At 33.8% G+C, this 23,907-nt stretch overlaps 1 protein-coding gene across 1 annotated transcript in view; it reads right to left on the bottom strand.

Moving 5' to 3' along the window:
• Nucleotides 1-1,337: 1,337 nt before the first annotated feature.
• PRKCI (protein kinase C iota) overlaps nt 1,338-23,907 on the bottom strand; it is a 67,927-nt gene continuing 45,357 nt past the window's right edge. Inside the window, exons 9-18 of the mRNA XM_012779274.2 lie at nt 22,821-22,997; nt 22,123-22,220; nt 21,382-21,468; nt 19,100-19,235; nt 14,510-14,597; nt 13,400-13,525; nt 11,856-11,935; nt 8,336-8,425; nt 7,860-7,975; nt 1,338-4,066 (exon numbers count right to left, since the gene is read on the bottom strand). Coding sequence (XP_012634728.1) covers nt 3,979-4,066; nt 7,860-7,975; nt 8,336-8,425; nt 11,856-11,935; nt 13,400-13,525; nt 14,510-14,597; nt 19,100-19,235; nt 21,382-21,468; nt 22,123-22,220; nt 22,821-22,997 — 1,086 coding nt within the window. The 3' untranslated portion in view covers nt 1,338-3,978. The remainder of the gene's footprint in view (nt 4,067-7,859; nt 7,976-8,335; nt 8,426-11,855; nt 11,936-13,399; nt 13,526-14,509; nt 14,598-19,099; nt 19,236-21,381; nt 21,469-22,122; nt 22,221-22,820; nt 22,998-23,907) is intronic.

Here is a 23,907-nt window from a genome sequence, read left to right on the forward strand (position 1 = left end):
TTTCAATTATAAATTTCAGAGACTGTAAAGGATCTCTAAGCAGAAGCATCTAACAATTTGCTCTCCTATTCGAATCTATGCAAAATCCAATTTATATTTTTCAGCACAAAAGCCAAAACAATCTCATAGCTTGTATATGTGTGTGTGTGGGGGGGGGAGGTTGATCTAAAGATTCTATTCTGTGTGTGTGTATAATATATATATTATACACACACATATATACGCACACTGAGAAAGCTGTGGACTCTATCATAAATCTGAAAAATGTCTAGCATGGATCAATTACAAAAGAATGTTATATTCATACAAGTTTCATTAGTGAAGCTGATAAACCATCATGACTACATTATGTGCATTTTGCTGCATTTATTTTGCTTTTATCACCAATTTGTTGTGGAGATGAACATCTTTCTTAAATATCTGTTCTCTATACTGAATGTCAAAGGCAGAGGTTCTTTTTATTAGCCTTATTTAGCACTGTGCACAGTAAATTCCAGTACATTTTGGAATAATAAACCACAGATATAAACTACTCAGACTTTCTAGGTCTTAACTGATCCCTTAAATCCTAGAGTAGGAGAGTAAATCTACGAAAAGAGATCATCACATACACCAAATGACTCACTGTTGGGTGTTGTCCAGAAACCAGGCTGTTGAATTTCGAGGACTGGCTTTACCTTTCAGAGAGAAACTGGCTGTCCCAGTGACTGAATGCCTTACTGTAAAATTTCACTGAAGCTTCAAGTTCCTCGTTGAGCTCTGTTCGGAGATTTTGTTAACTCACAGAAAACCACCAAGTTCATAATGCGATACAGGGAATAGCCTGGAAAGCCACTTCCTTACTATTGCCTGTAACTCCATTTTAAGCAAGAGTTGAAATTAGGATAATAGAGAAGACGGAGAAGATCAGTCTTTGGTGGTGTTAATACAGAGACAAGTACATTAAAATTGTGTTCTTTAATAAGTCAATTAAGAAAAAAGTAAAGGCACTTAAGATTTCATTCTTCTTGTGAAGGAAAGAAAACATCAAGCTACGGAAGGACTGTAAGTGTGGGACATCAGGTTCACACCTGTTTATGTATGGACACTAGCCACAATAAATATGGTTGCTAGCTACAACTGAGAAAGGAGAACTACCAGACTTTAGATTGCTACAGAACATAAAAGAATAATCTGGTCAGAATCTGTTTACATTTGCTTCAGTTTTGAAACTAGTTAACATGTTCTATGTTCAGCTGATTTTTTAACTAATTTGTTTTCTAATAGAAGAGATGAATGGAAGGGTGAGTTAAAAATACAGTGGAGAATACTTTAATTCATGATTTTAATAATGTATACACTACAGCATCAGTAATACCAGAATGCCACTTTAAGCACAGCAAAATTCCAAATTTTCATGTTTTTCTTGAACAAATTTTGATAAATCTTTGTTCTTACACAGATTTCTGATATGCTATATACTAAAAATGATCCACTCTTGACAGGTATTAAGCATTTTATTTAAAGAGTTTAAGATAAAAAAAAATACACAAATACAGATTACATTATGATGGCCAAGGGGTATTCCATATGACAAAAAAACAAAACAAAACAAATTTATAAAGCAAACGTACCGGTACTGAACAAGCATAATATTTGATATCTAATCCAGGCTGCATATGCATAAAATGATCTGACCATATGGTTATGCAAAATAAATTTTTCTTAGAACACCAAAATTCCAACCATCCTCACTATCCACTGCCTATTCCCCTGGTGCGTATTTTGAGAGAACTTCTATATAATATAAAAACAATTGGCATGGGCACTTAAAGACTGTAAAAAACAGAACATAATTAAAAACATATTTATAATGCATTTCTGTATAAAATATATACAGTAAATCTTATTAGTTAAAAAAAAAGATTAAAAAACAAAAGACTACCCTGAATAATGGTTAAAACCTCACCATAGAAAAATGTTCATCATTTTATACATTAGTGGTAAAAGGCATTGATAGGTTTTTTGAGGGGTAGGTAGGGAAGGTATCGAATTTAAAGAAGTCATTCATTTAAAATTTGTTTAAAGTTGTGGGTAATAACTCATTGCTTACCCTTCTCAAAATATTTGATTATGAATACTCTTTCTAATATTTAACTACAGGACAAAAGAAAAGAATAACCTGAAGAAAGTGTTTCTCAAAACGAGGCCCAAAGACACAACAGAATGCCAAGATGGGCCCAGTAACGTGCGTTTTAAACAAACTTCCACGTTCTAAAGTTTGAGAACTAATGCCCTAGGGGAAACAGCACCACTTAAAAGATCATAAACGTATTTCTGATATAAGATGCCAGAATCCTCTATAAGTTTATGATTTCAAGTGAATACTGCTTTTTGTTTTAAAACAAGTTTCAGGTATTAAGAGAAACATACATACATCTCTTAAACAAATATGTGAAGGCATATAAACATTTTCCTTTGAGGTTTTCATTGCTTTCAGACAAGTTATTTGAAGGAAAAAGAGTACTTGACCAGAAAATTTAGAGAAACTACATTTCTAATGAAATGCAGCATCCAAAAAGGAAAAAAAAAAAAAATTGCCTACACACTTTAAATCATTCTAAATTTAAAACTAGATAACATGCCTAAAATTAAATTTTACTAATATTGAACAATTTTAAGTAACTTATATGATCATGGCTACATTTTATGTCCCTTTTCATACAAAAAGATATTTAAAATAAACAGAAGGATGTTATATTTAGCATCCCTTTAAATAAATTGCTAAACACTAATATTAATAAAAAATAATTTGAACAACTCTGCCCCTGAAATGTAGTCTATGTATTGCATTTGTTACTTACTTAAAAACTCACTTAAGGAGCTGGGACTCTGATGTGAGTATGGATGTGTGTCATGAACATTTATTCATGTTTACTTTATTAAAGACTCCATAAACAGGGTCTATAAGTACAAATAACATGATTATGGGGAAGAAATGAGCATAGTTAATACACACTACTTGGAAAATAAATTATTTTCCTATATACTAAATTATAAGGAAAAATATTATACATTCTTCATCCATAGCATACATGGAATGCTTTTACAAGTTTGGTAACGAGTGCCTCATTAGTTAAATCAAATCACAAAAAACAACTCTGGGATTCACTTTCCAGTAAGAAATAAAAATATTATTATTGTACTCTTCTGTAAAGTTCTAATTTTTTCTTTCTTGAGTAATTTTCCATTCAACTGCATCCTGAGTCTTTTGCACTATAATATTAACATTCCAGTTAAAGTTTCCAGTAAAGGGATAAGGTCAGAAGCTACACTTTAATATACTAAAAAAATTACTTGCACCAGTTTTTCAAAAATAGTTAGTGATTTGGAATCTGATTCTTAATAAAAGGTATCTACTTTTTAACTCAAGAAGAATCTGTATTCCCCAATTCTAAGCAAACATTTTTTATTACCAACTTAATAACTGTTGCCTTATCAATAATTTATTTATCCAAGGCAATAAATGTTATAGTTGAATTTTTAAAGAAAACTAATAGATAATATAAAAAATTGTTATATTTTGAATTAATCTTTTATTCCAAAATTAAACTCTCAAATGACTTAATGCAGAATGATAAAATTTATGGGAGATTTATGATGTAATCCCACTATGTGCCTTAATGCAACAGATACTTTCTTTTAAAAGCAGTGGTATCTTCTTTAAACAAAAAAGATAACTTTAATACTCATTAGTAGGTCTCTGAAAAACCAGTATAACTAAATTTGACATGATTGTTTGGAAGCTAGTTTTAATTTATTTTTCATTGTTAAACTTAGATGTAATAATTGATCCTTATAGTCTATAATAGTAGTTATTGAGTGGTTTTTTTTTTTTTGGTGGTAAATATAAAATGGTTAATTGTATCCAGCCTGGTAACAAGTTGACCCATGCATTAAATGGCAACATAAGTAGAATACATAGATGGAAAATGAGGATCAGACACATTCTTCTGCAGACATCAAAAGAGGATTGATATACTCAAAACCTTCAAATTCAGACTGATCAATCTTCCTCACAATGTCACTGTTGAAAGAAAAATAAGTTTATTTTCATCATAATCAAGATTTCTTCAACCTTTAATTTAAATGGTAAGATTAAACAGCTAAAAATAAGGCTAACTATACACATTGTGAAAAAAAATCTAGAAGTTCTTAGATTAAGCCCATAAATTTTCTAGGAGAATCAAGAATAGAGAATACTGAAAATCAAAAAAGACTAATAATCCCATAAGCAAGTTCAGAGCCAAAAGCGTAGTTTAAAACTGAAGACTGGGAATTAAAAAAAAGGCACAAATTGTCCCAAATCCAGTTAATCTTAACTTTTGACCTGAATAACATTCTTAATTATAAGTGAACATCCAGGTCTGAATTAGCATTTGATTTAGTAGTCACCTCAACAGCCAGATGGAAGATGGTGAAGAGAAGGCCCAGAAGTTAGCCAAAAGGAAAAGGCAATAGGAACAAGTACACTGAGAGACCTGGAATAAGGAGAGAACACCACAGGGAGATAATGGGTCACAGAGAGTGGAGAGGCTGGCATTCCGTTACACTGGGCTTCTAGTTCAATACACAGTAAGGGTGAGCAGTACTATCAAATATTGTAATACATAAATGTATACGCCATACTGTGGAGCACAAACTTAACAGAGGATATAGTCCCTTCCTTCAAGGAGGGAAGGTAACTGATTATACTGGAAAGCTACAAGAGAAAAACAATACCTGCTAAATTTTATACACAATAAGCTAAGTCCTTTTCTAACCACAGTTCTAAAGAAAGGGGTGATTCCTAGTTGGAGAAATCAAAGAAGGAGTCGGCATTCACTCTACAAACACTTAATGAATGGAATTATGAAAGACTGTGGTAGATTGGGGGAAATGCGTGTTATCTGTTAGGGGTGGAGCACAGGAATAGAAGGATGTTTGTTAAATTGGCAGATGATGCTGGAAGGAAGGTAATGGCTAGATCGAAGAAGCCAGTGATCTAAGGAGTTTCACCTTGATTCATCAAAGATCTGGCTGGATTTGAGGAGGCGCTGAAAGATAGGAAGATTTCAGTAGGTGAAAATGAAGGAATGAGCAGGCAGAGGCAGAAAGATCATGGCACTCACTATCAGGGAATAGTGAATAGCTGAGCCTGATCAGAACACTGTTTGTGTTATAGTGAGAGATATGGCTAGGAAGTCAGGCTGACAGACGGGGGAGGCCTCAACTGCTAGCCAAGAGGGTAGATGCTATCAGACAAGCAATGTAGGAGTAACTGAGGGTTTCTGATTAAAGGGGATAAAGAATTCGAGTGGTACTTCATGACGTGTACAGAATAGGGTGCAAAGTAAAGGAGGGAAGGAGATGAATTAGGAGGCTGTTACAATACTCTAGGTATGATCTGAATGAGATTTGAATTAGGGTTACGGCAATGGGAAGAGAAAAGAAGGATTTCATGCAAATGATGAAGTAAATAAAAACTTAGACACAGACTTGGCAACTGCATGTATTTACAGTCACTGACATTTTGAATCTGAATGACAGGAATATGTGGCGGTACAATGAGCAGACACAGGTGAATAAAAACAAGGAAATGACTGAGAACAATAGAAAAAGAGACCATAAATGGCCATTACATTTAGACCTCATACACTTGAGGTGCTTATCTGATGAACTGGGGGAGATGTTAAACAGATAGCAATGAAGCTCAGGAGAGATATCAGGGCAGGGGCTAAGTGCTTCAGAAACCATCACTCATTTATTCTTCACAGCAACCTTATGAGTTAGGCAATATGAGAAGGAATAGGCTCAGAGAAGTTATGCAATTCATTACAAGTTACCCAGTTGGTAAGAGGTAGCATCGGGATTCAAACTCTAATCTTTTGATTAAATCCAGTGTTCTTTCTAATACATGATGCTGTCAGAAATAATGCTTTGGTACACATCTTTCTTCTCTAGTAGCAGTGTGCTTTTTCGGGAGATTGGACTGTCTTGATTGTCTTGGAATGTCTAGTACTCAGCATAGTGCCTTCTGCTCAGTAGCTATTTGCCAATTTAGTTGAGAGTCATTTAAATAGCTAGTATCCATGCTATAGGGCTGAATGAACTCTTCAAGGTACAAATTGTATATAGCAAAGAAAAGGCTGTCATGAACAGTACCATGGACTATCCTGGTCTCAAGGGAACAGGGAAAACAAATGACAGATAAGTGGTCACAGAGATGAAGCAGAACCAGGATGGGCAGTGCTACCTAAGGCAAGCCCATCAGTGCCAAAAGCTTTACAGACACTAGGGAATATGAGGACTGACCAAAAAATGCTTTATAATTTAGAAATTAAGAAATCAATTAATTCAACCTTCAAAAGATGAAAAAGCAGGTTAAATTGTGAGGGCTTAAAGAACTGGCAGTAAAAAAAAAAACATGAGACAATGAATGCTGACTATTCTGAAGGAGTCTGATAAAGATACTGCTTATTTGTTTTTTGGGGTTTCTTTTTACCATGAGCATCTATTAACTTTTTAAAGCTTGAAGATAGGGCCGGGCGCTGTGGCTCACGCCTGTAATCCTAGCTCTTGGGAGGCCGAGGCGGGCGGATTGCTCAAGGTCAGGAGTTCAAAAAACCAGCCTGAGCAAGAGCGAGACCCCGTCTCTACTAAAAAAAAAAAAAAAAAAAAAAAAATAAAGCTTGAAGATAAAATGAAAATAAGAAAAAAAAATATTTAGTGGTTTAAAAAGGGGCTAAGAGAAGGGAAAAGTCAGGATATCTGAGCATGTTTGTAGACAGAAGGAAAAAAGCTGGAAAAATATTAATAAATCAAAGAAGGTAAAGTAATGAGAGAAATGATAAAATGAAATCCAGAAGGAAACAGGTCTAGGAAATTAGGAGGGGCACCCCTTGAGGGAGTGCTTCCAAGAATAGGAAGGAGAAAAAGGTTGAGAAGAGTTAGAAAGCAATCCTGAGATGCAAGGTGTTCTAGTGACCTGTGCAAAGCAACCTCATACAAAAGAGGTCTCAATCCTTGTGGTCAAATTAAGGTAAGGTGAATCCAGTAAGAGTGACAGAGACAGGGGTGCGACTGAAGGCTTCTAAAATTTAGATACTGTTTGAAACACATGCTGTTGAGGAATGTGATAAGAAGGAATTAAGACATAAGCAAAATGACTACCAAACGATAAGGGCCTCCTTGACATTAGAGAGAATGACTCTGTGATGATAGGTTAATGATCAAAATATCCCCAAATTATTTTAGTTATCTTTAAAAAGATGCAGTAGAAGCACAAAAAATATTTGAGATCATTGCTGGCTGGATTTGCTAATTTGATGTGGTCTTTTAAAAAAAGTAATTTGGCAATACATATCAAGATCCTTAAAATTTTCATACCCTCTGACCTAATTCCCTTTCTAGGAATCTATCTTAAGGTAATACTCAGGAACTCAGACAAAGATGGTCATCATCAAAGTGGGAAACAGTGCAGCACAGTGGAAAGAGCACAGGCCTTAGTCAGTCAGATTTGGGTTTGAATCCTGACTCTGCCACCTGATAGCTGTGTAACTTTGCTTAACCTCTCTGAGCCTCCGTTTCCTCATCTGTAAAATGAAGATGACAATAACTAGTTTACAAGGTTGTTGTGAGAATTAGATAATGCACATAAAGCAAAGTAGAAAATAATGGTAGTTATTGTTAAAACTTATAATAATATAATGGATTCAAACAGCCAGTAACTGAATGGTTACATAAGTTATAATATAATCTGAAAATTGAACATTTTATCGCCACTAAAAATGGAGTTTTCAAAGAACTTTAAAAATATTTCAGTGTGTAGAACTACTTACTCGTCATCTGGGGTGAGCTGGACAGGTTCATTCGTAAACTGAGAATCAAAGTTGTCTAAACCAAATTCCCCAGAAATATTTGGTTTAAAGGGAGGTACCACCTGCTTCTGCTCCATCTAAAAAGACATATCAGATAACAGCTCAAGCCTCTATTCTTAGAAAAATTCTACCTCTATATTTCTCCTCTGCCCTCAGATGTTTCTCTGTCTTATTGAGTTCCTAGGCATTATTCAATGTTCAATAACATCATTAACAATGATGAACATAATTTATAAATTCAGATATTGATATGGGCCCCAATAATACTACAACCTGCTCTATAGCATTGGTATTCTATTCTTTTGATTTTTACAAAGCACTCTATAGAGTGGTTTTAAGTTATTTAAGCTGTGATATGCTCGTTTTTTAAGACAATAAAATTTGGTCCAAGATATTAAATGGAAACCTAATATAGAAAGCAATCAAAATTTACATACCATGTCCCAATCAACATTTCGGAAGAATGGGTGTCCCTGAATATCAGCAAATCCTGTTTGAGGATGACAACCCAGTCGTTCCTTTGGGTCCTATAGTGAAAGAAATGTTTCAAGAACTGGGTAAATGTCATGCTTTAAAATAAACCAGCTCTGTAACCAGTGTTTTGTGCCTATTACATGATGTCTTTATTCCTGAAATTGTAATGTTCCAGCTTTTATTTCTAGCAAGTACAGCTCTAGACCAAACTGAGTTATTAGAAGCTTGTGACAGGTAAGATTTCCTGATGGCTCTTTCTCCACCTATCATGTAATTAAAATGGGCAATCATCACCACTCCTTGCTAAAGAAAAATGAGATGAAAAAGAGAACAGCAGAATCACTTGAGCAGTACCCAGCTATTTCCTTGGCATGGGCTAGAGTGATAGTCAAAACATGTAAAGGCCAGACTTCACCATAAGTTTGTTCTTAGCTCAATTTATTAATAAAAGCCCTATTCCCTAATTATAGAAACAAACCACAATCTGTGTAAGACAATGATACAACCGTTATCTGAATCACTGGACTGAGAAGGAGCCTGCAATTTATAAAAAAAAAAAGTCTTGGCTTAGTCATTGCTATGAATAAGAACATGTTCTCATTTTTCTTTCTTATAAAAGGCATTTTCTTTTACATATTAACACCTCTTGGCTTCATTTTTCACTATGTGAATGATTAGATTGCAAGTTTAAATCTTTCCTCACATAAAGTATTCATTTAAAACAAGCTTCAATTTCTTATTTTATTGTAATTCATCATAACCTTACCTATTTACCTTATAAAATAAATGCATACCAACCTTTCCATCCTGTCATTTATTTAAAGTACAATTAATGATTACAACAATCATAGCTTAGATCCTAAAACTCTTCTAAGCCTACAACTGTAACAAACAATTAAATAATGTTCAGATTTTTAAAAGCCAAAGATAGCATTTCATCTCTTCTGAATTTTATCTAATTCCAGCTTTTTGTTGACATGAGAAACTTATAGGAAACACTACTGCCCAAGTGCTCAAAAACTACATGGTACAAATAGAGTCTATGGATGATGATACAGAGAAAATTGAAAAATAGAGTTGAAAGTACAATTGCGGCTAACCCCAAAGATTCAATTTTCTCCTAACTGAGAATATGATATATATCATTTACATTAAAAGCATCATATATAATATAAAGATGGTGAGTAAATTATATTAGCAAAAGAGAAAGGACAACTCATCTCCTGATTTAATGCTGTAATGTTGTTTGTTTTTTAGATTTTTAAAAACTGCTTTTTCTTTTATCATTTTATCTACATAATTACATTTCTCTAGCATTTGGCACTTTGTTGTTGTAACTTACAATTGCATTCTTTTTTTAATTTCAGACTATCACAGGGGTACAAACATTTTTGTTACATGAATTGCTTTTGTACAGTTTGAGTCAAAATTATAAGTATGTCCATCACCCACACAGTATGCATTATACCCGTTTGGTGTGAATTTATCCCTGCCCCCCTCACCCCTCCCACCTGCTTATTTCCATTGAATTTTACTACTATATGTGCATAAGTGTTGATCTGTAAGTTTCAATTTAGTAGTGAGTACATATGGCTTTTGCTCTTCCATTCTTGTGATATTTCACTTAAAAGGATGGTCTCTAGTTCCATTCAGATTGTTACAAAAGGTATTATTAATTCACCACTTTGTAAATGACTGAGTAATACTCCACGGTATACATATACCATATTTTATTGATCCACTCATGGATTGGCAGAATCGACATTGTTAAAATGTCTATACTATACTACCCAAAGTGATTGAACGCAATCTCCAATAAAGTACCAATGTCATTTTTTGCAGGTCTAGAAAAAATAATTCTACACTTTGTATGGAACCAGAAAAGACCCCGACCTAAGCAACCTTAAGCAAAAAAGAACAAACCGGGAGCCATCACTTTACCCGACTTGAAGCTATACTATAAGGCTATAGTAACCAAAACAGTATGGTACAGGCAGAAAATATAAAACCATCATCATACTACCATCTGATCTTTGACAAAAACATACACTGAAGAAAAGAATCCCAATTCAATAAATGGTGCTGGGAAAATTGGATAGCCACATGTAGAAGACTGAAACAGGACCTGCACCTCTCACCACTCACAAAAATTCATTCATGATGGATAATAGACTAAGGCATGAAACTTTAAGAATTCTAGAAGAAGAGATTGGAAAAATTCTTACAGACATCGGCCTAGGCAAAGAATTTATGAAGAAGACCCCAAAGGCAATCACAGCAACAACAAAAATAAATAAATAAATGGGACCTGATTAAATTAAAAAGCTTCTGCTTGGCAAAGGAAACAATCAATAGAGCTAACAGACAACCTACAGAATGGGAGAAAATTTTTGTATGTTAGACATCCAATAATCAGAATCTACATAGAACTCAAGCAAATCAGCAAGAAAACATCAAACAACCCCATTAAAAAGTGGGCAAAAGACATAAACAGAAGCTTTTCAAAAGAAAATAGACTAATGGCCAATAGGCATCTGAAAAATGCTCAACATCTCTAATCACTAGGGAAATGTAAATCAAAACTACAATGAGATATCACCTAACTCCAGTAAGAATGGTTTTTATCAAAAAGTCCCAAAATAGGCCGGGCGCTGTGGCTCACGCCTGTAATCCTAGCTCTTGGGAGGCCGAGGCGGGCGGATTGCTCAAGGTCAGGAGTTCAAAACCAGCCTGAGCGAGACCCCGTCTCTACTATAAATAGAAAGAAATTAATTGGCCAACTGATATATATATATAAAAAATTAGCCGGGCATGGTGGCACATGCCTGTAGTCCCAGCTACCTGGGAGGCTGAGGCAGAAGGATCACTCGAGCCCAGGAGTTTGAGGTTGCTGTGAGCTAGGCTGACGCCACGGCACTCACTCTAGCCCGGGCAACAAAGCGAGACTCTGTCTCAAAAAAAAAAAAAAAAAAAAAGTCCCAAAATAACAAGATGCTGGAACAGATACAAAGAGAAAGGAACATTTATACACTGTTGGTGGGACTGCAAACTAGTACAACTTCTGTGGAAAGTAGTATGGCGATACCTCAAAGAACTAAAAGTAGACCTACCTTTTGATCCAGCAATCCCACTACCAGGTATTTCCCATAGGAAAAAAAGATATCCTATAAAAAAGATACTCACACTCGAAAGTTTATTACAGCAGCACAATTTGCAATCGCAAAGATGTGGAAACAACCTTTTTTTTTTTTCCTTTTTTTTACTTTAATGCCTTTCATCATCATTCCCAAGAAACAACCTAAGTACTCATCAATACATGAGTTCTAGAATTCATGTTTAGAACATTAGTTTAGAACTTGAGAAAAATTCCAGATCAAACTGATAAAGTTACATACTCTGCTGTTTCACTTTGCCTGAATCTCTATTTGCCAGTTTGATTTATATAGAGACAAATCACAAAAGATTTTTAGACATGATTTATACCTTGTTGAGAAAACTCTTCAGGACACTTGCAGCTTTTACAGACAGAGAACGTGGTATGCGAATTTGTTTTTCCAAAATAACTAGAAAGATAAAAATTATGGCATTATATTTGACTTTTCTATGGCTTTAATATTTGAATTTTCATAATGATATATTTAAGGCATTACAGCAGAAACAAATTAAGATTTATATATACAATGGAAGCATCTCATGTTCTTGCCCAATTCCCTTCCTCTCTCTCCTTTTCAGAGATAGCCTCTAATCTGAACATTGCATTTATCATTTACACACATCTTTTATTCTTTGACTACCTTATTGTGCTTGTTTCCTCATCTGTAAAACAGGAATAAAAATAATACCTGCTTCATGATTGTTACAAAGTTTAAAGGATTATTATTTATAAAATGCTTGGCATACATAGTATCAATGTTATTGAAAATTGCCAAATTATTCTCCAAAGCTGCTGTGTCAATTTTTATTCCTACCAGCAATAGGAATGAGAGTTAATTGCTCTATATCCTTACCAGCCCTAGTATTATCACTTTTTTTTGTTACTTGTATTGGTATGAAATTTTTGTCAAATGTATTGATATGAAACAATAGCTCATTAATGTTTTAATGTGCATTCCCCTAATTACTAGTAAGATTGAATATCTTGTCATATATTCCATGGCCATTTGGTTTCTTATTATATGAAATGCCTATTCATATTCTGTGATGGCTTTAATTATTAAATATAGAATTTTACGGTAGTTTTCACACTTGTTTGGATTGTGTGCTAGAGGTCCCAGTGTTTGTCTTCTTGTTTGTGTCAATTCTTTGTATTCCCCAACACGGGTCCTTTTTTTCCTATATTTTGATCCCTCTTATATTGTTGGTATTCTACTTTTCCCCCATACTGTTCTTGAACTTAAGCACTCAGCATCAGGTCTGTGTATAAAGACTGTCCTCTAGCAACAGGATTCGTTCCTTCAATCTCTGTGATATTAATATATAATCTAAAGGAACCTCTTTGTTATGACTTTGAGTATGAGAAGGTAACTGCAAACAGGACTGAAGACTACAGAGGGGAAAGGATGCATTAAAAAAAAAAAAAAAAAGCAAGGCTGGATAGTTGGCTCATGCCTGTAATCCTAGAACTTTGGGATACCAAGGCAGGAAAATTCCTTGAGCCCAGAAGTTCAAGACCAATCTGGGCAACAGTGAGATCCCCAACTTAACAAAAAATAAGAAAATAAGCAAGGTGTGGTAGCGTACACCTATAGTCCTAGCTACTTGGAGGCTGAGACAGAAGGATTGCTTGAGCCCAGGAGCTCAAGTCTGCGGCATGCTATGATCCTGCCATTGCACTCCAGCCTGGGTGACAAAGCAAGACTTTATCTAAAAAAAAAAAACAAAAAAATCAAAACCGCATACATTATGGCAGGAGTACATTATCCAGATTATTCTCATTTTTCTTACTCAAAGTAATACCTTGAATAACCCTCATTTGTACTCTAAAATAGGTTATTTACAGAGAATCTCTGTAAAATATTGTGAATTACCTTGGAAGAGATAATCTTCTGTATTCTGATCAGGGTTATCAGAGCTCCCAACAATGTCAAATGGAGACCTCCCTGCCATCATCTCAAACATCAGTACTCCAAGAGCCCACCAGTCAACACTGAAACCTTCAGAAAGACATTTTACAGCAATAAATAACACACTCGACATTCTTGAAAGTCAGTAATTGGAGATTCATTCTATGATATCATGAAAAAATAAACATAATGAAAAAGTAAACTCTAAATGCATTATAAGTATCCTGGTAGGCATTGAGGATTACAGTAATACTTTACCTACCAACAAGGGTAGGCATCTAAAAGATAACTTAAAAATAAAGTTATAGGAAAAGAAAAGTGTTTCTTTTTCCAAATATGTTTAACTTAAAACTCAAGCTCAGTATCTAATATTTCAAGGATATAATTGAATTTTATTTAACAATAATCTCCCTGGCTTGAAAGTTGACCTTTGCTAGCTGACTAAAGACCTTTGAAGGACTCTGGATTCAGAATGTGAGCAGCTTTCAGAAGTACCACATCCTCCTTTACATCTGCTGAAAACAGAGGACCAGCTAAAAGAGGGCCAGAACCCAAAAAGTCAAATGCTTTCTTAACATAAATGTATCCTCTGGTGCCTGAGAAGCAGTCAATCTTTTTACCATCTTTCAGATTCCTGGGAGAAATATCCCAGGAAATCTGAGCCATCTTCCAGAGATTCATGACTCTAGAGTCACATGGCTACTGCTCTGAATCCCTATTCTGCCACCTTGGACAAGTTATTTAAACTTTCTGTATGTCAGTTTCCTCATCTGTAAAATGGGAATTAACAGTGCTTATCTCATAGGGTTAAGAAGATTAACTTAATTATTATATGTAAATTTCCTGCTACTCTTTAATGTTTATCACTAAGAAAATATTATTGAAATTTGTACCCCGCCAAGTATGGTCTCTGATTTTGAAGTTTTGCAGTCATTATGTAAGTTTCAACAGGATCAAGAAAGTTTATATTAATCAGATCAGTATTAAAATGCTTTAATGTAACTATAATGCAACTCATACCCCATTTAGCCACCCATCTAGCAATAGCTAAAATACCACCTATTTATTCATTACCATAATCTTCTCCTCTTAAAATTTCAGGAGCAATGTAATTAGGAGTACCACAGAAAGTGCTGGTTGTATCTCCTGGCCGTAATCCCTCCTTTAATAAAAAAAAAAAAAGGAAAAGAGAGAAGAAAAAAATAAGAAATAAGATCAAAAAGTCTGTTTTAAATCCACCTTTTCTGTTTCATCTATCATATTAGTTCAGCATCTGTAGGTAATATATTAAGCTTAAATAACATCACTAGAACAATTGCCTTTATTATTAAAAGTCACGGATCACCACTAAAGAGCTTAAAGAAAATCTGTCCTCATTAGATATTGCTAGAGTCAGTTAAATTAAGATACAAATTGCATTTAAAATAAAATTTTAACTATATGAGCAAAATAAATCATATTTCATGAAGAAAAGAAGCAGTTTAAATCTCACCTCCTAATTCACCCACTTTTGAGATTATAACATTTTCTTTCTGCTCATTTTTCCTAAGGTATAAGGTTTTTGGTTTTGTATTTTAATAGCTACAGGATAAAGAAAATTAAGGCAAAACACACTAATAGGTATAAGTAGAGAAATTATGTAATGATAAGTGGAACAATCACCAAGTTATAACAAATACAAACTTAGGTATACCTAACAACATTGCCTCAAAATAGTAACGGTAAAAATGAACAAAATTATTAAGAGAATTTTACAATCTTGATTCATAATAGGAGATTTTAACACATCTATATCAGGAAATGACAGATCATATATACCAAAATTTAGTAAGCAGAGAAAGATTTGGACAAAAGCTGAGCTAAAAAAATATATATACATATATATGCAGAATATGTTTATCCATATGTCTGTGTGTAGAAGGGTAGAAGGAGAGAGAGACATTAAAATAGAGATTCCCTGCATGTAAAATAGAGATTATATATCCTTTTTAACTATACATGGGATACTGACCATATACAAAGTCATAAAGGAAATCTCAATGTATTTCAAAGAACTGATATCATTCAAACCATTCTCTGACCACAAGTCAATTAAATAAAAAATCAACAATTAAAAAGTCTAAAAACAACTGAATAATATATGTAATTAAGCATCTTTTTATTTTAAACTTTACAAACACTTCCTATGCAATTACAGACTTCTATTATTAATGACTACACAAAATTCTACAGAACATATGTGCCTAGAATTTAACCCTTTCCCTATTGTTATATTCCATGGCCAGGCACAGCAGTGCACACCTGTAATCCTAGCACTCTGGGAGGCCAACGTGGGAAAACTGCTTGAGCTCAGGAGTGCAAGACCAGCCTGAGCAAGAATGACATCTGTCTCTATTAAAAACAGAAAAATTAGCTGGGCATGGTGGTGTGCATCTGTCGTCCCAGCCACTAGGGAGACTGAGGCAGAAGGACAGCTTGAGCCCAGCAGTTTGAAGTTGTAGTGAGCTATGATGACACCACTGCATTCTAGGTTGGGTGACAGTGAGACTGTCTCAAAAAAAAGATCACATGTTATAAAATTCCAAACCAAAAAAGGGGGGGCAGTACATTAAAAAAAAAAAATCAAGCCTTCCTGCCATTCCTGTCCAGTTCCAGCCTCCTAGAGCCAAACATTGTTAGGAGGTTCTTATGTGCTTCTCCAGAGATATTCTGGGCACAGTGAATGTATTTTTCTTCAAATTTTACCCTATTACATATAATCCTGCTATAAACATCTAGAAGAAATATTTAGTACTATATTGGGACTCCAAGGCTTTTTAAATGACTCCTAATAGGGATATTATATGCTATTTTTGTATACTAAGAAACATGAATGTGATTTAAGTTGTTTTATATCACTGGCAATGGCCTGTTATACATTCTCATGATAAATGACACACACTTTCAGGGCAATAGTCAGATGCAAGAGATGTAGTCTGTTAACTACTAACACAGCTATCCTAAATCAATCATTGTTGATTGACCATCTGAATGCAGACCCATCAGCTAAATTATCTATAGCATAACATAAATGTTATTATTAAAATTCCGCTGCTTACAAAATAGTAGAGTCAAAGGCACATCAATTCAAAAAACCACTAAAGTTTTTCCCTCAATAAAATCAATGTTCATAAAATATTTAAAATATAAGTCTGAATATACTAATTCAAGTTTTCATCACTATCCTCTGCACTCTTTATAAAAATGCATCTAGTGAGACCTTAAAAAAAGTAAAACCTAAAGGAAGTATTTCTGAAGAAACTAAAAAAATATTTTCACTTCCCAAGGAATTGTTACAAGCAAAAGAAATTCATATAATGTTTGCATGAGGTCCGACTTCAAGAAACTTTAAATATTGACTCTAAGTTATAAGATAGGCACATTCAAACTTTTGGTGGGCTAATTTCCCATAAACTAACACCAGAGGGGTGCAAATGTGTTAATGAGAGACAAGACAAAGTCCTATTAGTAAAGTCTTTGAACAGAAGTTCCTATCTCAGTGTCTTTTCCCACTAATAAAACTAGGCAGTTCCTGAAGGAGGGGGAAAGGAAGAAAGGGAGGTAGGCAGGCAACTAATTTAAAGACCTACTAAATAAAAATCTCTGAAATTTATCAAAGATCCTGATGAACTGGATTGAGGATCCTGTAAAGAATGAGAATGTATAATATAACAAGCCAATATTATTTTTCAACAAGAGGAACAAAAGACTAAGAAAGAAAAGACAGCCTTAATTCGTTTTTGTGATATTTCATTAAGTAATGCAAGGCCATTATAATAATTTTTAAAATATGGAAAAGTAGTCAATGTGTGATGCTAAATAATAGAATAATAAATAATAGATAAGTCTATACTTTAAGGGTTTACTTAATGTTATAAGCATTTTATATTGTTACGCATTTTTATAAACATCATCTTAAATGACTTTATAATATTTATCATAAACTACAATAAAAATTTTGGTTAGAAACCTCTCCTCACAAACCAAAGTACTTACTAAGAGTATATATCCAAGAGGCAGAATTACTAGATCGAAGAATATGGCCGTCTTTAAGATGCCTGATACATTCCCATCAAACTGCTTTTCAAAAGGTTGTAACAATTTATACTCTCTCCAATAAAATAAGAGAATAACCATTTCATTAAACTCTTGTAAAATACAGAGTATTCTAATTTTAAAACCAATATCTGACAGGCAAAAAAAGGTCTCATTGTTTCAATTTGTACGCTTTGTTAAAAGGTTAATATTCTTCATATTTTTTGTTTATTTTTACTTTCTCTTGAGAATTATAAGATTTCTTTATTATTGTCACTTTTTTTGAAATGAGAAAAAAATATCCCTTTGGGGGAAAAAATTACACAGAGATCAAAAAGCTATCACAAATATAAGTAATGGGAACATACGGGTTTCCACTCACTAAACTTTTTAATTGTTTATGACTGAAAAACTGCATAAGAAAAATGCCTTTGAGTTCTGTACATGAAAGCAGAAATAGTTTAGGTGAAGATTTTATTTTCTAATGTGCTGAACAGATAATAAGGTTAGATCTTCAAAATGATTAGACTGCCTCATGTAATATTAGCATTTAGATAATCTCCAGACTCTGCAGACACTTCCCTCAGGTGAGTGAGGAATGCAATTCCCATGTTTACTAAACATGCTTGTTGCCCTATTACTAAGTAAGAATAATTTTCTATCAGTTACTTTTAACAAAGAGAGTAGTTCCCCATACTTTTTGTGGAAAAAGATCACACCTTTAAGATGAAATACTGTTACAAAAAGGATAAAACAACAAGAAATTAAGACATGTTCTGAGAAAAAAATTCTTATTTTATTCTATCGTTCTTTATGTTAGATATTTAAAATTTAAATATACAAAATATTAGACTTCTGGCCAGGCACGGTGGCTCACGCCTATAATCCTAGCACTCTGGGAGGCTGAGGCGGAAGGATGGCTCAAGGTCAGGAGTTCAAGACCAGCCTGAGCAAGAGCGAGACCCCGTCTCTACTAAAAATAGAAAGAAATTAATTGGCCAACTAAAAATATACAGAAAAAAAGTACATGGTGGCACATGCCTGTAGTCCCAGCTACTCGAGAGGCTGAGGCAGAAGGATTGCTTGAGCCCAGGAGTTTGAGGTTGCTCAAACTCCTGGCTTGCTCAAACTCCTAGGCTGATGCCACAGCACTCTGGCCCGGGCAACAGAGTGAGACCCTGTCTCAAAAAAAAAAAAAAAAAAAAGTTATATTTCTGAGGGAAAACCTAAATGCATTAATTCAGAGTCACTACTAAATGGCAAAAATTGAAAGGTGATATGCAAATGGTTCTGCTAAAGTAGTGGGATTGCAGACAATTTTTATCTCCAGATTTTCTTCGATAGTGTCACAACTTAGACAAAAAGTTACAGGCAATAAAAAGAAACTAACTCTTACTGTAGTACATGTAACAACAAAAGAATGGAACTTTGCAAATGGTTAGGAAAAAAGCACATTTGTCTTTGTGCTAGAATTCCAAAACTTTTCCTAAACAAAGTAACAATAATTTCCTCATCTTAAAACATGAAGTTATAAAGACTATTTTACAAGCTTTTGAAGATTTTTTTTAATAACTAGAAATTTTTCCTCACCTTACACATGCCATAGTCAGTGAGCTTAATGTGCCCTTCAGAGTCCAGTAACACATTGTCCAGTTTCAAATCTCTATAAATTATCCCTCTCTCATGAAGATAATTTAATGCTAGACTGATTTCTGCAGAATAAAACCTAAAATAAATAAAAAATAGGTTATTTTCTAGAGGAAGATATATTTAAGTCCTATACTTGCAATTGGAAACATAAAAATCACATCAAAAGATTTTTTTTCTTCCAGTGATTTTAGGAACTAATATTAAAAACAAAACAAAACAAATTGAAGTACCACTTTAAAACATCTGAGTCCAAACCAAAATTAGAAAAGTTCCAGTCTAACTTAAACTCACATTTTTCATAAAGTTATTAATTTGAAAGTCTCAAACAGGGATTTTTTTTTCTTTTGAGACAGAGTCTCACTCTGTTGCCCTGGCTAGAATGCCGTGGCATCAGCCTAGCTCACAGCAACCTCAATCAAACTCCTGGGCTCAAGCGATCCTCCTGCCTCTCGAGTAGCTGGGACTACAGGGATGTGCCACCATGCCCGGCTAATTTTTTCTATATATTTTTAGTTGGCCAGTTGATTTCTTTCTATTTTTAGTAGAGATGGGGTCTTGCTTTTACTCAGGATGGTTTCAAATTCTTGATCTTGAGTCATCCTCCCACCTCAGCCTCCCAGAGTGCTGGGATTACAGGCGTGAGTCACTGCCCCCAGCCTTCAAACAGGGATTCTTAATCTGGGTCCTTCAGGCAGTCCAGTCCATACTCCCACAATTAGAGGCAAAGTTGTGCGTACATATGTACATGTACATTTTCTAAAGAGTTCCCATAGCTTTTATCACTTTTTATAAGGGACTAAGGATCCCCCAAAACGCTAAGAATCACTGATGGGTCTAGAATGGAAAGAATACTAATAATTGACTACTCAAAAACCATTAAAAATCCACATGAAGGTTTTAGAAAAGGAATTAAAAGAAACTATTCTATAACCATAAAATTTAATATTAAAGAAGGTATTTTTAAAAACTGCTACCAACTCGCTGGTGATAACCGGCACTTTTGGACCAAAAAATAAAAATGTTAACACCCAAGCAGCTTTATGGCTGCTTGGCTTGCACATCATCGTGATCATGTTTCTAGCTACTTAATTCTATAATTAGGGAACTTGAGCCCTTATTCTGTGCTTCAGTTCCTAGAAAAGCAAAGATGGTTTGAACCAGAACTGTCACTTTAATACACTAAAAACCAGACTAGTTTCCCCAAGTCCAGCTGAACAAACAAGGAACAAATATGTTCACAATTCAAAATATCATCTGTGGCTTTGCTATGAAGGGTGACTACTGATAAAGCCTAAATATACAATGAACATAAATACATAATACCTTAAAAGAACAACGTGGCCCCAAGATTAGATGAGTATAATTTTATACCTTCTTATGAAATTAAAGGATATTATCACTTTTTGACAAGAAATAATGAACCAGTAAAATTTCTACTAAATAAGTTATTTTTAAAAATGAAATCTCTAACCATTGTTTATCACTTAATAATTACATACATATATAAACTCATATGCTTCATTTTGGCATTACTCTTGTTAAGTAGGAAAGGGAGACAATTACTGCTGATTATGAATAAAAAAGCAAAATAAAACTATTTAAGGTCATGATCCCTTCTCATCTATCTCCTCCAACATATAAACAATTCACAATCTTATATATCAAATTAAGGGTACAAAATTAGTTTTCAATACTCCTTTCTCTTATTCATCAACACTTATAGAATTAGAGGGGAAAAAAGGTAAAGGCAGAACAATTCGGAAATTAAAATTACAAGAAAAATAGTCAGAATTACATATTAGTTTATGAGGAATTGTTTTATTACTTTCAAGTATATATTAATAACACTCTTCTAATGAAAAACTGTCAAAGGAGTCACTGTAAACATGATAAGATTAATAAAGGTTTGTAAATTTATCAATTATTTAAATAGCTGATGCTGAACAGACAAAATATTTGAGAATTGGTTTTAGTAGATTAAAATTTTTCCCTTTAATACTGTTTACACTTTTCAATTTCTTAGGAAGCATAAGAACTATATAAAATAATATATATACTACAATTATAATACACATGTTATAACTTTTAGCTTAGCCTCTACATGACTTTCAAGAAATTAACTAGTATCAAAATAAATTATTCATCTATTTTCAATTACTATACATAAAAACTCACATAGTTCTGAAACAAAACTCATCACAAACAATAAACAAAAAACTTACCTTGCATGTTCTTCAGGAAGTTTTCTTTGTCGTTGCATATGAAACATTAGATCTCCTCCATTTACATACTCTATAACAAAGAACAATCTAAAACACACGAGAGAACACATGAAATCAAGATCCCAAATAAGGTAGTGTAACTTTGCAATTTAAACAATTCAGAAACCAGTTACAACATAGCATTCTCTATGATTTAGCCTTTAAAAAATGTTAGTATATTCATATTTTCTTGAAATAAAAAAAAAAGAATTTGGTGAAAACAAAGGGGATTTAGAGTATGGTAGATATAAGAAAGTAAATCGGCATAATAATTCTGTAACCTGCTACTTCTGTTGTAAAGTAGTACCACTTGCAAATCAGAGCCACTCACTTCTATCCCAATTTTAGTATTTGATGGATAAGTCATTTTCAACAGTATTCCCCTCCCAGTTAAGGTCTACGAAACTTTAAAGTCATAAAACTAGAATCCTGGGGAAATTTAAGAGGTTGCATTTCTACTGCCATAATTATGACCTGGCTTTTTCTTTTTTTGCTTAAAGCAGGTCATTTCCAAATGCCGATCCAATGTCAAACTGGTATCACTGACTGGAGTATGAGAAGTAGGAAGTTGTAAACACAGTACCGTTGTGTCTTTCTCCATGACTTTTACTTCATGAGTTACGGCAGAATGGTTATTACTGTGTAACATACCCAAATAAATATATGAAGCCCAGTAATCATTCCACTATCTTTCAATCTTACCTGCTTTCTGTCTGGAAGCAAGAATGCAGCCCAACAAGAAAAGGATGATTGGATGCCTGCTCAAACACATGTTTCTCTGTCTGTACCCAATCAATATCCTGTTTTAAAATATGAAAGACATCTACATCAAATAAAATGATATCATCAAAACTGATGATAAACTTGCTCTTAGCAATTATCACAAATGCAATTTTAACTAGGTTAAATATCAAAACCATTGATAATCATAAAACAATTTATACAAAGAGAAAAATGCCACCTAGTAAATCTGTCAGTATTATGAAATAGTCTAGAAAGCTTTTACAAAGCTCAAGTATCTCCCCTGATAATAATATGATTTTATTTTTATTTTTGTTTATTTATTTATTTGAGATTGAGTCTTGCTCTGTCACCCAAGCTGCAGTGCAGTGGTGTGATCATAGCTCACTGCAACCTGGGCTCCAGGGATCATCCTGCCTCAGCCTTCCAAGTAGCTGAGACTAAAGGTGCACACCATCACACCCAGGTAATGATTTTTATTTATTTATTTTTAATCTAATAATAATTAGATTATTTTAAATATCTCGTATAGTCTATTTAAAGCATATATTCAGAAAAGTAGACTGAAATAATAAAATTACAAACATTGAGTTTTGCCCTGAAACAGTACTCTTAAGCAGTATAAGAGTTTAGGAGTAGTAAAACATCACTGTGCTTACCTCATCATCATTGACGAGCTCTTTTTTCACAACTTTCATTGCATAAATACGATCTGTTTTTTTTAATCGAACCAACAGTACTTTGGCATAACTTCCTCTTCCTATTACCCGGAGCAAATCAAAATCCTGAAGACCTAAACTGGATGAAGCTTTGCCACTTTCCCTGGTGTTCATTGCCTGTTGAGAACATTTATATCAAAGTGTTATACATGGAAGTATTTTGCATAGTACCTTATATTTCTAATACCTAGTTATACCTATAATGATTTAAAAATATTTTCTGAACATAATAATATTTTCTTATGTTCTTAATTATTTTCTGTATTATTCCAAAACACATAATCTAACTACTGAAGAGACAGGATGAGTTCACAAGTGGAGGTAAGATGGGTGGTAACAGGAATGGGGAGGGAGTCGAAATCTGAAAAATTAGGTCCTTGCAAAGGACCTAATAATTTTGGGGTATGAGGGCAATGGAGATTCATGAATAAAAAAATGGCACTAACTTTGGTAATTGGGAGATTGGAGGTACCCCTGACAGAAAAAATAACATGTGGATACAACAAGACTGACAGAGTTGTTGGAGATAATAGTTTGGTTTTTCATTATGAATTTAGAAGTTACAATGAGACATCAAGATAAAAGAAAGAGTATGCTGGAAACTTGATACAGGAAATTTACGCTAGTGAGAGGACACATTCAGAGGCATTTTTTTCTGCCATAAGCAGAAAACAAGCACAAAGCAGTTCAGCTAACAGAAGACAATTTTATTCACAGAATTCCAAGGCTTCTATGGGATGACAAAGCAAGCCTTATAGTTCATTCACAACTAGAAATTTAAGCTTATGGTAATTTATGGAGAAGCCTGAAAATAATCTCTCATTAGATACCTGCAAAATCATCAGCATAAAGCCAACAGATGTACAAATGAGAATATGGAGAGTATGAGATTCTCTGAAGAGTATCAAGAAAAGCAAAGAGCAAATTTTTGAGAAACAAAAAAAAACCCAGTAAGTACAAAACAGAAAGAAGAATATTATGAAAACTGAAGGAGAATGACAATCCAAAAGAATGGTCATAAATGAAA

This window comes from Microcebus murinus, chromosome 1 (assembly GCF_040939455.1).
Source record: "Microcebus murinus isolate Inina chromosome 1, M.murinus_Inina_mat1.0, whole genome shotgun sequence".
Taxonomy (NCBI): domain Eukaryota; kingdom Metazoa; phylum Chordata; class Mammalia; order Primates; family Cheirogaleidae; genus Microcebus; species Microcebus murinus.